At 39.6% G+C, this 15,519-nt stretch overlaps 2 protein-coding genes across 2 annotated transcripts; one reads left to right on the top strand and one right to left on the bottom strand.

Moving 5' to 3' along the window:
• Positions 1-95: 95 nt before the first annotated feature.
• On the bottom strand, positions 96-6,449 carry LOC113040984 (small integral membrane protein 29). Its single transcript, XM_026199226.1, has 5 exons — positions 6,249-6,449; positions 5,074-5,281; positions 2,925-2,950; positions 1,938-2,043; positions 96-981 (listed from the first exon to the last, which is right to left on the bottom strand). The coding sequence occupies exons 2-5, from the start codon at positions 5,179-5,181 to the stop codon at positions 913-915; spliced, it is 309 nt and encodes a 102-aa protein (XP_026055011.1). The 5' UTR covers positions 5,182-5,281; positions 6,249-6,449; the 3' UTR covers positions 96-912.
• Positions 6,450-7,517: 1,068 nt separating this feature from the next.
• LOC113040982 (diphosphoinositol polyphosphate phosphohydrolase 1-like) lies at positions 7,518-13,104 on the top strand. The gene is made up of 5 exons (XM_026199219.1): positions 7,518-7,809; positions 8,786-8,896; positions 10,094-10,138; positions 10,648-10,732; positions 10,992-13,104. Exons 1-5 carry the CDS (start codon positions 7,711-7,713, stop codon positions 11,162-11,164), a joined length of 513 nt encoding a protein of 170 aa, XP_026055004.1. The 5' UTR covers positions 7,518-7,710; the 3' UTR covers positions 11,165-13,104.
• The last annotated feature ends 2,415 nt before the right edge of the window (positions 13,105-15,519 follow it).

Below are 15,519 nucleotides of genomic sequence, written 5' to 3'. Positions count from 1 at the left end.
CCTACAGACAGAAGTCTGTTGTTTTCACTGGAAGATCCAGTTATGAGATTTTGATACTGAAATGATGTCCAAAAAATGTACTTCACTGCATGTTGTTACTCTTCTCCTTATTTATTTACACATTCACCAATGGCTTATTGTAAAATAAGGATGGATACATTTTTCACAACGACATCTATAACATACATTTAGGAAACAATATCCAGGGTGAATTTTGATTTCAGGCTGGCTTTAAAGGGATAGTTCACCCAGAAATGAAAATGGTGTCATCATTTACCATAATCTCTAAACTTGTAACTGTTTTCTTATGTGGAACATAAGAGATTTCACAAAAATGTCCCGGTTTTTTCTTCTTCTGTATCATTAAATTCACTTGCTTCCAGTGTTTCTTACATAACGGTTTTGAACAACATGAGAGTTAATGATGTGGTGTCTGTTTAACCCTTTAGTTTCTCATGAGGACATTCCCAGTGCATTCAGGAAACGTCAAGGAGAGTCACCTGACAAACTAGTTTACATGGAGAATGAGAAATAAAAGAGTACTTGAGATCACATTCATGCACGCTCCGGAAAACAAACTGCTCTCGCGAGGATTTCATCAGCAGAATACAAACAGCTAAAATAAATAAAAAACTGTAACACAGTGGCGTATTGACATCTTTCTTCAGTCTTGCTATTCAGACTGCTTCAGCTGGACCATATTTGTGAGAAGAGACCTGAGGTGAACAATACGATCCCATCACTTCCTGTCCCTAAAGCTCTTCCAGACTTAACGCTTCAAACAGAGGAAAAAAACAGTATCTTATTGCTCAAAAATGTCTATCTTGGGAATCTGCAGTACAGGAGGACGAGACAGTGTTGAGTTATTGACCAGGTTCACAGATGATGTGCAGAATCACCAGAAGCTGATTTTCATGCATCAGGATCCTTCGAGAGCAGGGGTCTGCGCTGCTGATAGGTCCTCATCCAACCCTGGACCGCCTGCAAATGCACAAACGAAATGTTTCTCATATTTTGACGAGGTTTATTACAATGCTGAACAGGTTTTCCACACAGGCTCGTTATTGGTTGTAAATGTGTGGGTATGTGTGTAAATCCACTCGTGGTTTGTTGTCATAGGTCTGGAACATATTAAATGTACATTTCTTAACCTTAAAAATGCCAAAACCATAAAGGGACATCAGGAAATTAATTTATAGCTATTTCCCATCTTATTGAGAATCAATTACGGGGTCTATTTCTGTATTTAACCCATACATAAAGCGCACCGGATTATCAGGTGCACAGTCTGATTTTTTTTTTTTTGAGAAAATTTAAGGCTCATAGATGCGCCTTATAGTGCGTGTTTGTTTACGTCAGAGAGATTTACGCTTCTCCCCACAGCTTCTCAAATGTTTGTATCTGCATTTTAGGGTTAAAAAATACTTTTCAAACCAAAATTACACATAATAGGGTCTTGTCTTAATGCCACGTAGCACGTTTAAAGTTCTCTGAGGCACTAAAAAAAAGGACATGAATATTTAATGATGCAAGTTTGGGTCAGTTTCCCATTGGTTTGCTGTTGCTAAGCAACTTGCTGTAAAACACTGCACTGTCATTTGCAATTCAGATAAGAAAAGACTTTCTACAGCTGAGAAATTTACTAAATGAATCCTGAAATGGATTTAATATTAATCATTATCACACTTTAAAAATTCTCATGCATTCAGGAATTTGACTCGAGGATATCTGTTATGTAACAGTGACAAAAATCAGTCACATGACCAGATATCAGATACATATGTTTACAACTGATTAAGATTAAAAATATGTCCCAGGGTTAATGAGTGTTTGCTGTTTACTTGAAGGGAAAAACAGAAGTGCATGGGACATTATCACTGTTGTTCAAAACCAGGATTTTACTTCAGCATTTTTCATGTCATTACAGGATGGATTACCTTTGTGTCTTCCTCTTTCCAAAGGATTTCCTGTTCTGCCTCGTTCAGCTCTTCGGTCGGGTCGTAAGTGTAAACTGGAAGCAGCTGATGCCGCAGTCTATCAATCCTAAAAGTGCACAGGAAAGAAAATGTCCCTGTATTAATTCCCTTCATCATCCATTACATTATAGTGTGAAAAACAGAGGGCACCTCTTAAGTGTTTCAAAGAAGAAAAGAAACATTATTTAACACAGTAATATACAATTCTCAAGCGTTTTCTAATCATTTATTTCTGAGAATTTCCAGCATCATAAATCCAGTCTTCAGTGTCACATGATCCATCAGAAATAATAATATACTGATTTACTGCTCAAGAAACATTTCAAATTATAATCAACATTAATGCCAACAACAACAATAATAATAGCTATTATTATTATTTTGTGGAAATCATGATACACTACCATTCAATAGTTTGAGGTAAGTATAAGATTTAAAGAAAAAAAAATATATATTTTGTTCATTTTTAATTCAAATAAATGAATACTTTTATCCAGCAAAGATGCATTAAATTGATCAGAAGTGACAGAAAAGACATTCATAATGTTACAAAACATTTACATTTAAAATAAACACTGTTTTTTAACTTTCAATTCATCAAAGAATTAGTCACTGTTTCCACAAAGCAGCAAAAACTGTTTCAAAATTGATAATAATAATAATAATAAGCATATATCAATACATTTCGTAATAAAAATGACTTTGGAATAATCACGTGACACTGAAGAAGTAACAATGCTGAATATTCAGCTTCGATCACAGCAATCAATTACAATTTACACTATATTCAAATTAGAAATCTTTTAAATTGTAATATTATTACATTTTTACTACAGCTCTGATCAAATAAATGAAGGCTTGTTGTGCAAAAGAGATTTATTTCCAAAAAACTGTAAATATTCCAAACATCTGATATCTTTTAAAGAGTGCTGGAGTATGTTTATTTACCTCCGCTTCCTCCTTATGTACATCACCTATAAAACAAGAAGTCTCATTAGCATTTCACTATAGTAACATAATGCCTGCAGCACTTATAAACCAGTTACAATGATTCATAATGTCTCTGAGGCTACTTCTGCTGTGAAAGGAGGGGAAAATGCAGCTGACAAATATTTTGCGCACGCAGTCAAGACACATTCATAGAAGAATAAAGGCCTTTTGTCTTCCTGGATGTACTGCTCAATCAAATTACTCCATCATGAGACTTCACATTCTTGCCCAAGTGAGCACACAGACAGACACTGTTAGAAACACCCTGAAGAGACATGCATACTAACTAGTAAACCCCGCTAATGCATGCTGCCTAGTAAACCCCGCTGATGCATGCTGTCTAGTAAACCCCGCTGATGCATGCTGCCTAGTAAACCCCGCTGATGCATACTACCTAGTAAACCCCGCTGATGCATGCTGCCTAGTAAATCCCGCTGATGCATGCTGCATAGTAAACCCCGCTGATGCATGCTGCCTAGTAAACCCCGCTGATGCATACTACCTAGTAAACCCCGCTGATGCATGCTGCCTAGTAAACCCCGCTGATGCATGCTGCCTAGTAAACCCCGCTGATGCATGCTGCATAGTAAACTCGCTGATGGATGCTGCCTAGTAAACCCCGCTGATGCATTCTGCATAGTAAACCCCCTGATGGATGCTGCCTAGTAAACCCCGCTGATGCATGCTGCATAGTAAACCCCCTGATGGATGCTGCCTAGTAAACCCCACTGATGCATGCTGCCTAGTAAACCCCGCTGATGCATGCTGCCTAGTAAACCCCACTGATGCATGCTGCCTAGTAAACCCCGCTGATGCATGCTGCCTAGTAAACCCCGCTGATGCATGCTGCATAGTAAACCCCCTGATGGATGCTGCATAGTAAACCCCGCTGATGCATGCTGCATAGTAAACCCCGCTGATGCATGCTGCATAGTAAACCCCCTGATGGATGCTGCCTAGTAAACCCCGCTGATGCATGCTGCCTAGTAACCCCGCTGATGCATGCTGCCTAGTAAACCCCCTGATGCATGCTGCCTAGTAAACCCCGCTGATGCACGTTGCATAGTAAAACCCGCTGATTCATGCTGCATAGTAATCCATTGATGCATACTGCATAGTAAACCCATTGATGCATGTTGCATAGTAACCCCGCTGATGCATGCTGCATAGTAAACCCCCTGATGCATGCTGCCTAGTAAACCCCCTGATGCATGCTGCCTAGTAAACCCCGCTGATGCACGCTGCCTAGTAACCCCGCTGATGCACGTTGCATAGTAAAACCCGCTGATTCATGCTGCATAGTAATCCATTGATGCATACTGCATAGTAAACCCATTGATGCATGTTGCATAGTAACCCCGCTGATGCATGCTGCATAGTAACCCCGCTGATGCATGCTGCATAGTAACCCCGCTGATGCATGCTGCCTAGTAAACCCCGCTGATGCATGCTGCTTAGTAAACCCCGCTGATGCACGCTGCATAGTAAACCCCGCTGATGCATGCTGCATAGTAAACCCCGCTGATGCATGCTGCATAGTAAACCCCGCTGATGCACGCTGCCTAGTAACCCCGCTGATGAATGCTGCATAATAACCCTGCTGATGCATGCTGCATAGTAACCCCGCTGATGCATGCTGCCTAGTAAACCCCGCTGATGCATGCTGCCTAGTAACCCCGCTGATGAATGCTGCATAATAACCCCCTGATGCATGCTGCCTAGTAAACCCCCTGATGCATGCTGCCTAGTAAACCCCGCTGATGCATGCTGCCTAGTAAACCCCGCTGATGCACGCTGCCTAGTAAACCCCGCTGATGCACGCTGCCTAGTAACCCCGCTGATGCATGCTGCATAGTAATCCATTGATGCATGTTGCATAGTAAACCCCGCTGATGCATGCTGCATAGTAATCCATTGATGCATGTTGCATAGTAAACCCCGCTGATGCATGCTGCCTAGTAAACCCCGCTGATGCATGCTGCCTAGTAAACCCCGCTGATGCATGCTGCCTAGTAAACCCCGCTGATGCATGCTGCTTAGTAAACCCCGCTGATGCACGCTGCATAGTTAACCCCGCTGCTTTGTGGTTGTGTATGCCAGCACATACCACTGCTGCAACGATCCCGAGGGCAGTGATGAGGAAGAAGGGGACCAGCACGTAGCTGACGGCCGCGTCTCCGCTGATGGTGTGAGGGGGCTGTGTGGTGATGTTCATGGTGTAACACACTCAGACCGGGGCTGTGCTCCTGGCATCCGTTCTGCTCATCTTCTGCATGCATGTGACTCCCACATGGTCTCCCTGCCTTCACTAATGACTGTCAGATCCAACAGAACACACTTATTCATGGAAGAGGTCACAGGCAGGAATGCTGGAAAACAGCTTGAAAGTGTTAATCATTTTATTTCAGACTTGTCTCAGACTTTATCTATTAGATCTTTTACATTAACTTTTTCTCAGCTACATCGATTATTTACTAGTGCGTATACTTTCTCTATTACAACACCTTTTAACTGTGCCGGATGAATCTCACAAAACAGGTTCAGGTCACATTTCACTTCGAAATTAAGACTGATTGATTGGTTATTGTGGCAATTTCTTTAAAATAAACCATAATGTTTGGATTTTTATTCTTATTCTTATTATTTATTTGTAATTTCGTTTACTCTCATTACTGTAATGCAGCATTTTTTGTTTTAATCAAGATTTATTATGATTTAAATCTGCAGTTAAATAAATTAAAAAAAAACTAGCATAATATACTATTGCAATTGTATTGCAATAACAAGAGCTTTAGCATTTAATGTTATTTTTTTGTAGGCCTGTTATAGTTAAACTACGTGTCTGAGCATATACTGCGTTATTATTTAACCTACCATGTAAATACCACGGTTTAGAAATATTATATTCACAATAATATTATGCTATCGTAAAGCAAAGCAGTGCATTTTCTAAAGCAGCTGACACAACAGGACTGTCATTGCTCATTTAATTCACAAACTTATATTTATATTGCGGAAAGATAACATTTAAACAAACGTCCAGCCAAGGGATAATAATATAAGAGGAAGCGTCTATGTTGCACGTGACTATGCGGGGAAAAACCCGCATTCAGTGACATTATCTGCTACCATTGCTTACGTTATGTTACATTACTATGGTGAGCAGTAATGATCGCATTAATGTCATCATGATAATTATGAGCACTAATAACACTGCTGTGTCATCACGTGAAAGCATCATGACCAGTCAAACCTCACCGTCGAGCCGTTAAAGAAACCCACCTGATCCAGTCAGAAGAGCCACTTCCCTGTGAGGACACTCCAGAGCCGCTTCTTATAACACAGGTCAGGAGTTTCGTCGGACATTAAAGCTCCACTGTCAGTGTTTACGGAAAAAAAACGTCCCGCAGTGAAAACGAAACGATGATGGTGGAGCGGAGGAGGAGGAGCTACACCGCTCCCAATGACTGGACGAACAGCAGGGGTCGCTGCATTATCAGATCATGTCATATCAAATCATAATAGCATATATTCATATATCAAATCATATCATACAATATACATACCTGTCTATCTATCTATCTATCTATCTATCTATCTATCTATCTATCTATCTATCTATCTATCTATCTATCTATCTATCTATCTATCTATCTCATAATTAAGCCTCCCTCAGTCTGCTATGGACCGCTAGGTAGGCGTGACGTAAAAAAGTCATCGGAGAGTGCGCACGGAGGACCGCTCTGAGCGGTCGACCGCGTGCCTCCCGTTTTGTGTGCGTGTGTATGTGTGTGTGTGTTTCAGGAGCTTTTTATACAGTCTATGGTCAGGTGGCTTCATAAGGGACCATTGGACACGGCAGGCTGTGTGAAGAAGCGCGTTGCTACTCGAACCTGTTGAGTCAGTCAGTAAAACAATATAAAGACAACCAGATTCTGGGCAATTGTTTTGTTCACATGTCTGTTTCGGAGCGGACCATCAGCGTTGCATAAATACAAGTTGTCCGCGTCCGTGGACATGCGGAAAGTTTAACAAGATAAACCTATAGACAGTAAAAGAAATAGGATAAACCTCGGAGTACTCGTTTAAAAATAAAATAAAAAACACGCCTTCTAAAAGAAATTGCAGCCAATCCAATATCCGTAATTCCAAGCGTCTAAAGTGATTGACAGGCAGAGTGCGTTCTCTGATTGGCTAAAAAGCGCGGGCCGCCCATGAGTCCTGATTCTTTGTTTGAATCTGGCATAGACAGTAAAAACCCAGGGGTGCTTCAATAAAATATGAAACCCTGCCCCCCTTGGAATCTGGAGATTACACATGGGGCATCTGTCAAGTTTTATACACTTATATTCATGCCTTTTATATATGATAATAATAAATGTAATGTTTTATACAATTTATTTAATCTAACATTACAAAAATAAAATCTTATTTATATTTTTTATTACACTAGTGAATTCATCAATATGTAAATGTTAGTGCGCGTTGAACCGCTTGCACCTCTACTGCGTAGCGTCATATTCACGAAAGGAAACGCGCGTCGGGTTTGTCCATAATGCAACGCAGTTTGCGCAGAGTTCAGAGTAATGGCGGCTGTGCTGGAGCAGCTCACGAGACTCACGAAATGAAGCGACGGAGGGACGACTGCTGCTAACAGAGGGCCTTTAGAGGGGTTTGCGGGCGTGGGATCGCATCGAGAGGTGCACACTTGGCAGCGGTTGAGGACTTTGATCGGTTGAGCGCGATGATAAAGCTCAAGTCCGACCAGACGCGCACTTACGACGGAGACGGCTACAAGAAGCGCGCGGCCTGCCTGTGCTTCAGGAGCGAGCGCGAGGAGGAGGTGAGTCCTTTATTCACTTAAAACTAACAAACACATACACTTATTAATGTGTGCAGATGCAACTACAGTTGTGCGTGTCTCTGTGAGGGGTGTGGGTATTGTAAGGCCACTAAACGATCTCCGCTTACATCTCTTTGTTTGTTTTCGATAGAGTAAGTCACCTATTCAGTCAAATTTAACCCACTATTGTAATTTACCCCAGTATGACTCCGTTATTGACACTACTTTACAAACAAACAGTATTTGTGATCTCATTCAAATGTTTACCAACTCATGAAAAGGTCTTAACTTGAATTCGTCGGACATTTTACATGTGTAACGTTAAATGCCATGTTTTTATCTTGCAGTATAACAGTTAAACATTTAATTATTAAATAAATGATAATTGGCTATGATTATCAGGACCCTGGTGTTGAATTTATTATCTAAATTTGATACCCTCACTGTATCATGATATTGACAAAAAAAAAAAAAAAAACACTTCCTGACTAGTATATCATGCTACAATAACAATCATGAAAGTAGTTTTGTCATTGAGAATAAGTGGATAAGTGGATTGGTTTATTTTCGTGTTGCTGTTAGTCTAGGCACACTGGGTGTTTCACTCTATACTGTATTTAATTGCATGCTTTCATTTTATTATAAGAGTTTGTTACTGCCATATTAGGTTCTGCTTTACGAAGAAACTGGAAATTGTATAAATAGATATACACAAACTAGAACTACCATTTAATTCATGTAGCATTTAAGTCAAAGCCACTAAATGCATATATATTTGTCATGTTAAAATATCAGATTTATATTTGTTTACATTTGACAATTATAATGTAAAAAAAAAGAGCACAAGTGTTTACTATGGTCTATGATCATGTATTTTGATGCCTTGTCAGATTGCCACAATGTAACATCATAACAACGAAATCTGTAGAATAGCTCATTTCATCCCGCTGTGTGTGTGTGTGTGTGTGTGTGTCAGGTGCTGCTGGTGAGCAGCAGGAGTCATGCGGAGAGATGGATCGTTCCTGGAGGAGGGATGGAGCCGGAGGAGGAGCCCAGTGTAGCTGCTGTCAGGGAGGTGTGTGAGGAGGTAAGAAACACCCCCCAGAAAACCTTATTATGTCTTATTTCATCTGTAAATGACGTTCCTCAGAGAGGGTTCGGTGGAGGATTCCTGATTTGCATTACAGTGAGTAATTAACTAGTCGTTTATCAGCATTAATGTCTGTTTACTGTAATCAGTAAGTGTACTATTCACTGTTAATGGACCCTTTTCACAAGACTGTGAGGACTTGCTTAACACTCATCAGCATCGTAAATCCTAAGTAAATTATTATTATTTTACAAAAACAAACGAGTGAACTCTAATGCGAGGGTGTTTCTAATGCAGCGTCTGCGGGAGGGACTCTTCTGACCGCTGTTATCAGTCTCTCTCCGTTTTCTTTTTCTTTTGATTGAAAGTCATGAAAACTCTATCGTTGTTGTTGTTTTTTTTTTTTTTTGCTATTTGAGCAAATATAAATGCAAAACATATATTTGTGGTACTCTCCCATTCACTTTTTTAGTGTGTAAGAAATTAACATTTACTCTGATCAGATGATGTTGTAAAAGTGTTGTTTCCCGTTAGCTTATGATGCCCAGTGCATTAACCGTTCACTAATTGAATCTTATTGTATGTGTTGCCCAACTAGAGCAAGCTGCAGACTTGGCTTCCTCTGTTCTTTTTCTTTTTATGGTCTTCAAATCTTTCCCCAGATATCACGTCTGCAGACACTCACATGATGTTCTTACGTTTCCAAGCTTATTCAAATAATAGGAGTTGGTCCAAATGTGTGGATTTGGATATTACCGGATGAGAATCGAATGCGGTTAAGTTCTGTTGTTGGGATGTTTGTTTGCTGCAGTATGTGCAGAACCTGTTGGACCGGGCTCTTCAGCTGGTGTCCTGTGCCCAAATCCATCCTGAAGATAGTTTTCTATATAGTGACCATGTCAGCCTCAGTCCTAGCAAACATGAGCGAGACGAGGGATACAAGCGGAGGAAAAGATGACCAAGATGCTTCACCACTGAGTATTAGCTCTGTGTGTGTTGGATTGGAGGTTATCCAGCCTTGGGCTTGATCAGTTGTTCCTCCACTCCACTGATTTCTGTGCAAACTTATTCATGTTTATCTGCAGAGAAGTGATTATGGTGAAATAAGAGGTTTGAAGATGCTGTAAAACCTTCCAGGATGCTATAAATGTCCTGAATTCAGTGTTTCACACTTCTTCTGTTTTATTCCCGCAGGCAGGAGTCAAAGGTACATTAGGACGATTGGTAGGCGTTTTTGAGGTGAGTGTTTTCTGGTGGTGCAATCAACAAAGACAAAAAGACGTGGACTCCACAACAGTGTTTTAGTGCTGCAGTGGCAAGCTGCAAAAAGATTTCAAGAATAACGTTCCTTTATTATTAGTATCTTACATGAAAGTATTGATTTAGAGAGTAAAGTACACCAGTAAAGTAAGAGAATGAAGTTGCAGGATGTGATGTTTACATTTCCCCCCCTCTTGCACATTAATGTATCTCACAGCTCATATTTACACAAACACTACCTTTATTTGTCCTTGCCTTTAAAGGCACATAGTTTGGGAAACTACATTGGGCAGAACATTTAAAAAAAAAAAAAAAAGATTATTCTTTTAATCGCAATTTGTAATAATTTGATATTTACATCCAATTAATCAAAGAAATAATATATTGATTTATTCTCAAAATAATCGTTAGTTGCAGCCATATTTTAGATTATTGCTTGTGATTTAGTATTTCCCATGAGGCCGCTGAAAACAAGTTGTTCTTCACAGAACCGGGACAGGAAGCACAGGACGTATGTCTATGTCCTCATCGTCACTGAGGTCCTGGAGGACTGGGAGGATTCAGTCAATATTGGTAAGAAGATGCTTTATTTGTCAAATCCATCATTACGTGATGTATTTAGAAAGCGGCAGTAACCGCATCAGTTGAATTCAGATAAGCATGTCTTTGCAATTTTGTTTTATCCAATTATGCTTGCTTGAGTTATCTGGTTTGCTCTAATCAATGTCAAAGATGCACACGGATCCACTTCTGCAGTTGCAAGCATTGCCATATAAACCAGTAATGTCCCGGTGCGCTGCTAATGGACGTGGTGTTGTCTGGTGTCTCTCAGGGAGGAAGAGGGAGTGGTTTAAGACCGAAGATGCCCAGCGTGTGCTGCTGTGTCACAAACCTATGCAGGCGTCTTACTTCGAAGCCCTTCAGCGGGACCGCACGACCAGCAACGGCACGTCTCTGGTGTCCACCTACAACACCAATCACAGCTCTCTCTCCAGCCTCAGATAACCAGCACAGCAAACACAGAAGCCTCGGCCAAGCTCTCCCTCAGTCTCCACCTGTTCCTCACAGACTGAACTCCTACTGCAAATACTATCACCTTTTTTCTATTTCAGCGTGTTAATGTCTACATCACATGAAAGCTGATTGCCTTACCAGCCTTTTTTAGTGTTCAGATGAAGAGCACAGTAAGAAATACTTGCATGAGTCCTAATGCCAGGTTTACTGAACGCAACTACACTTTACTCTTGTGTCTTGAAATAAGTAGAGTTTCAAGAGAAAGCTGTTTGTACTGATGTTTGCCTCTAGCCTCTATTGATATGCTGTTATATAGAGTTGGTATTCATAGGCTTCGTTCTTTAAACTGCTACACAACAGCGCTCACTCTTGAATTGATCAAAGTCGTTGAAATCGTAGTCTTATTGCCAATATTACACACTCATGTTGGGAGTTTCTCTCAAAAAATAAAAGTTTGTTTACACAATATATACTTGTGTATATTACTTATGTATATATAAATACACACACAGTATATATTTTCTAACATATTTACATATTTGTATAATTAATATATACATGTGTGTGTATTTACATAGAGATAATAAATGTACACAGCACACACACATGTTATGTCAATAATAGTGTGTTTTGGATGCGTTTAATGGTTTGACCGCGCTAGTCCTAATGTTGCTGGGCTTTACTGGTTTGGTAGCGCACTGCTTGCCTGATCAAGATCGTAGGAACGTCTTCGTCTTTGGGCTCTAGTGTGGTGCTTTCTCTGGCTCTGCAATCCCAGATGTGAGAAAGCATTTAAAGAAGTGGCGTAATGTTTCCTGTGTGCACTGGTTTTGCTGTGGTGCAGGATTTAATGCAAGCGGTCAAACACAGGACCGTCTCAGCAGCGGTTGATGTCCGATTCTTCTTCTCTCTTACCGTTCTTCTCTGAGGCTTCGCCAGCAGTGTTCATAGCACAGTGGCAACCAGTTTCTCACTTTTAGTTGTGATGATCTCAGTTTTGTGTGTGTCTGCTCATAAACTATAAGCAGTTGTGTATGCGTGGGGATCTGTGTGAAGTAATGTGAATAATCCCAGGACTTGATGCCAAGGTTAGCTGTCTAGCAGATGAACTGCCTCTCACGCAAGAGGGTGGGTTTAGTTTGAAATGTTTACAGCTTGATTGTAGTTTCTGTTCAGACACTGGATATTCACTTCGACTGTTAATGGTGCCATTTCCTTTTTGAAATGCACTTTTCTAGGTCTTAAACAATTTAGTCTGTCCTAATTATAAATGCTTCTTTTTTATGATTAATACGATTGTCACTTCAAATGCGAATTGTTAAGGTCTCGAGTAAACTTCTCTCAGCAGTATTTCAATGTTTTGTTTCTTCTTCTCTTAAATCAGAAAGCACAAAGGTTAGTTTATTGTGGTAAACTTCTAAAATGACCAAATCTAAAATGTTCTCCATGGGCTAAAACAGGACATCTGTCCCGTGTTATTGTAATAAGATTAGTTAGCTGAACCCAATCCAGAGCTGGTCCTCCAGTGTTTGTATGAAATGCTTCTTGTTTTTCAGTAGTGAACTCAAACCTGTGGCAGAGGATGCTGATGCATATGATCAGTTTCTGCACATTTATTGCAACCATTAATGCAATCTAAATAAGCGATGACCTGCGAATCACTTCTCTGCAGCTCTAATAACAGACTTGTCCTTCATTTGTAAATGCTATGTTATGAAAAGAAAAAAAAAATCTTGGAGTTTTTACACTTACTCAATTGTTGGTGTTGTAGTAACATTTAAAGAATCTCAAAGTCGTCCTTTTCTAACGTTTCAAGCACACTGTTTTTACTCTGTATCACTCTGCTGTGTCTGATATTGGGGAAATACATGTTGACCCAAGATTGTGTAACAGTTGTGTCAACAGTCTTTAAATAAAAGCTGAAAAGCTTCGTGCATCTCATGAATTGCAGTGGCAGGCCAAAGAAACCCGCACTGACAGTGACTTACAAATAGTTTCTGTTACTGATTCCATGTTACATGACAAAAACTAGTTAGTAATATAATCCAGGACATTATACATGTTAGCTAATATAACCAGGCTGCTCTTAGATTACTCGTTTATCACATTGATTTAAATAGGACAATCTTGTGTCCATATTGATATAAAAACACGAAGAGGAAGAAAATCCATTCCATTGCTGCAAATCATTTGACCGTAAACTCAATGTTAGAGAAACGTAACATGCAAATGTGATACTACTTTATTAAAATATCTATTTTAAAATCTTAGGGTACTTCAAGTAAATATATTAGGTGAAAGAGGTGAACAAAGTTGGGAATCCCTGCATTACATGTAAAAAAAATAAAAAATAACATTTTAAAATAAAAAGTTTTTCCAAAATATTTCTCAAAATTGAGATTTATACATCACAGGAAAGCTAAAAAATTAAGTTTCAATATATTTACAGTAGGAAATTTACAAAGTATCTTCATGGAGCATGATTTTTACTTAATATCCTAAAGATTTTTGGCATAAAAGGAAAATTGATCATTTTAACCCATGTTACTTAAGGTTTTGTGTTCCAGGGTCACATATATAGATTGAAGTGTGTATGTTTAAAATGAAAAGAAAGATATGTTTATTTTTTTATGTTGGCTTGATTTTTGTTTACAGACCGTTATCTAAACAAATCAACATGCCATACTTGAAGGAAAAATTGTTCCAACCACGCAAGTTTGTGATGATGATTTTTGCAACTGTGGTTTTGGGAGACACTGAATCATTGAACTATGCTAGTAACAATGAAACTTGTGGTCATAGTTGGTTAAAAATGCTTTTGGGAAACACACCTCAGGTTTTTGGGTTAGATGCAAGAATGAGCACAACTGGTTAGTGAAAACCTTAATCAGTTTTAAAGACTGACTGGAGTTTGAAGTCAAGTAACCTTTATTTATATAGCGCTTTAAACAAAATACACTGCGTCAAAGCAACTGAACAACATTCATTTGGAAAACAGTGTCTCAATAATGCAAAATGATAGTTAAAGGCAGTTCATCATTGAAGTCAGTGATGTCATCTCTGTTCAGTTTAAATAGTGTCTGTGCATTTATTTGCAATCAAGTCAACAATATCGCTGTAGATGAAGTGACCCCAACTAAGCAAGCCAGAGGCGACAGCGGCAAGGAACCGAAACTCCATCGGTGACAGAATGGAGAAAAAAACTTGGGAAAAACCAGGCTCAGTTATGGGGCTAGTTCTCATCTGACCAGATGAAACCAGTAGTTCAATTCCAGACTGCAGCAAAGTCAGATTGTGCAGAAGAATCATCTGTTTCCTGTGGTCTTGTCCTGGTGGTCCTCTGAGACAAGGTCTTTACAGGGGATCTGTATCTGGGGCTCTAGTTGTCCTGGTATCCACTGTCTTTCATGGCAGTAGAGGACCTTTCTAGGTGCTGATCCACCATCTGGTCTGGATACGTACTGGATCCGGGCGACTGCAGTGACCCTCTGATCTGGATACAGACTGGATCTGGTGGCTACAGTGACCTCAGAATAAGAGAGAAACAGATAAATATTAGCGTAGATGCCATTCTTCTAATGATGTAGAAAGTACGGTGTTATGTGAAGTGTTTCCGGTTCCGGTTTACCTAATTAATGCAGCCTAAAAATCCTTTAACGGATTTGGATATTAAAAGCATATTAGTATGTTATGTGTATGCCAGGTTAAAGAGATGGGTCTTTAATCTAGATTTAAACTGCAAGAGTGTGTCTGCCTCCCGAACAATGTTAGGTAGGTTATTCCAGAGTTTAGGCGTCAAATAGGAAAAGGATCTGCCGCCCGCAGTTGATTTTGATATTCTAGGTATTATCAAATTGCCTGAGTTTTGAGAACGTAGCGGACGTAGAGGATTATAATGTAACAAGAGCTCATTCAAATACTGAGGTGTTCAACCATTCAGGGCTTTATGAGTAATAAGCAATATTTTAAAATCTATACAATGTTTGATAGGAAGCCAGTGCAGTGTGGACAGGACCGGGCTAATATGGTCATACTTCCTGGTTCTAGTAAGAACTATTGCTGCTGCATTTTGGACTAGCTGTAGTTTGTTTACTAAGCGTGCAGAACAACCACTCAATAAAGCATTACAATAATCTAACCTTGAGGTCATAAATGCATGGATTAACATTTCTGCATTTGACATTGAGAGCATAGGCCGTAATTTATACATATTTTTGAGATGGAAAAATGCAGTTCTACAAATGCTAGAAACATGGCTTTCTAAGGAAAGATTGCGATCAAATAGCACACCTAGGTTCCTAACTGATAACAAAGAATTGACAGAGCAACCATCAAGTCTTAATCAG

This window comes from Carassius auratus, chromosome 23, assembly GCF_003368295.1.
Source record: "Carassius auratus strain Wakin chromosome 23, ASM336829v1, whole genome shotgun sequence".
Taxonomy (NCBI): domain Eukaryota; kingdom Metazoa; phylum Chordata; class Actinopteri; order Cypriniformes; family Cyprinidae; genus Carassius; species Carassius auratus.
The sequence above is the reverse complement of the archived record's forward strand: the minus strand, read 5'-3'. Positions and strand labels throughout refer to the sequence as shown.

What these genes read in the sequence shown, in the direction of transcription:
- LOC113040984 (XM_026199226.1), bottom strand. Translation starts at nt 5,181, where the DNA reads ATGAACATCACCACACAGCCCCCTCACACCATCAGCGGAGACGCGGCC. An exon ending in TCGGGATCGTTGCAGCAGTG is followed by an intron (nt 2,951 to 5,073) that starts GTATGTGCTGGC and finishes CTTGTTTTATAG; the next exon opens with GTGATGTACATAAGGAGGAA. An exon ending in GGAAAGAGGAAGACACAAAG is followed by an intron (nt 982 to 1,937) that starts GTAATCCATCCT and finishes GTGCATTTGCAG; the next exon opens with GCGGTCCAGGGTTGGATGAG.
- LOC113040982 (XM_026199219.1), top strand. Translation starts at nt 7,711, where the DNA reads ATGATAAAGCTCAAGTCCGACCAGACGCGCACTTACGACGGAGACGGC. An exon ending in TCAGGGAGGTGTGTGAGGAG is followed by an intron (nt 8,897 to 10,093) that starts GTAAGAAACACC and finishes TTATTCCCGCAG; the next exon opens with GCAGGAGTCAAAGGTACATT. An exon ending in GATTGGTAGGCGTTTTTGAG is followed by an intron (nt 10,139 to 10,647) that starts GTGAGTGTTTTC and finishes TGTTCTTCACAG; the next exon opens with AACCGGGACAGGAAGCACAG.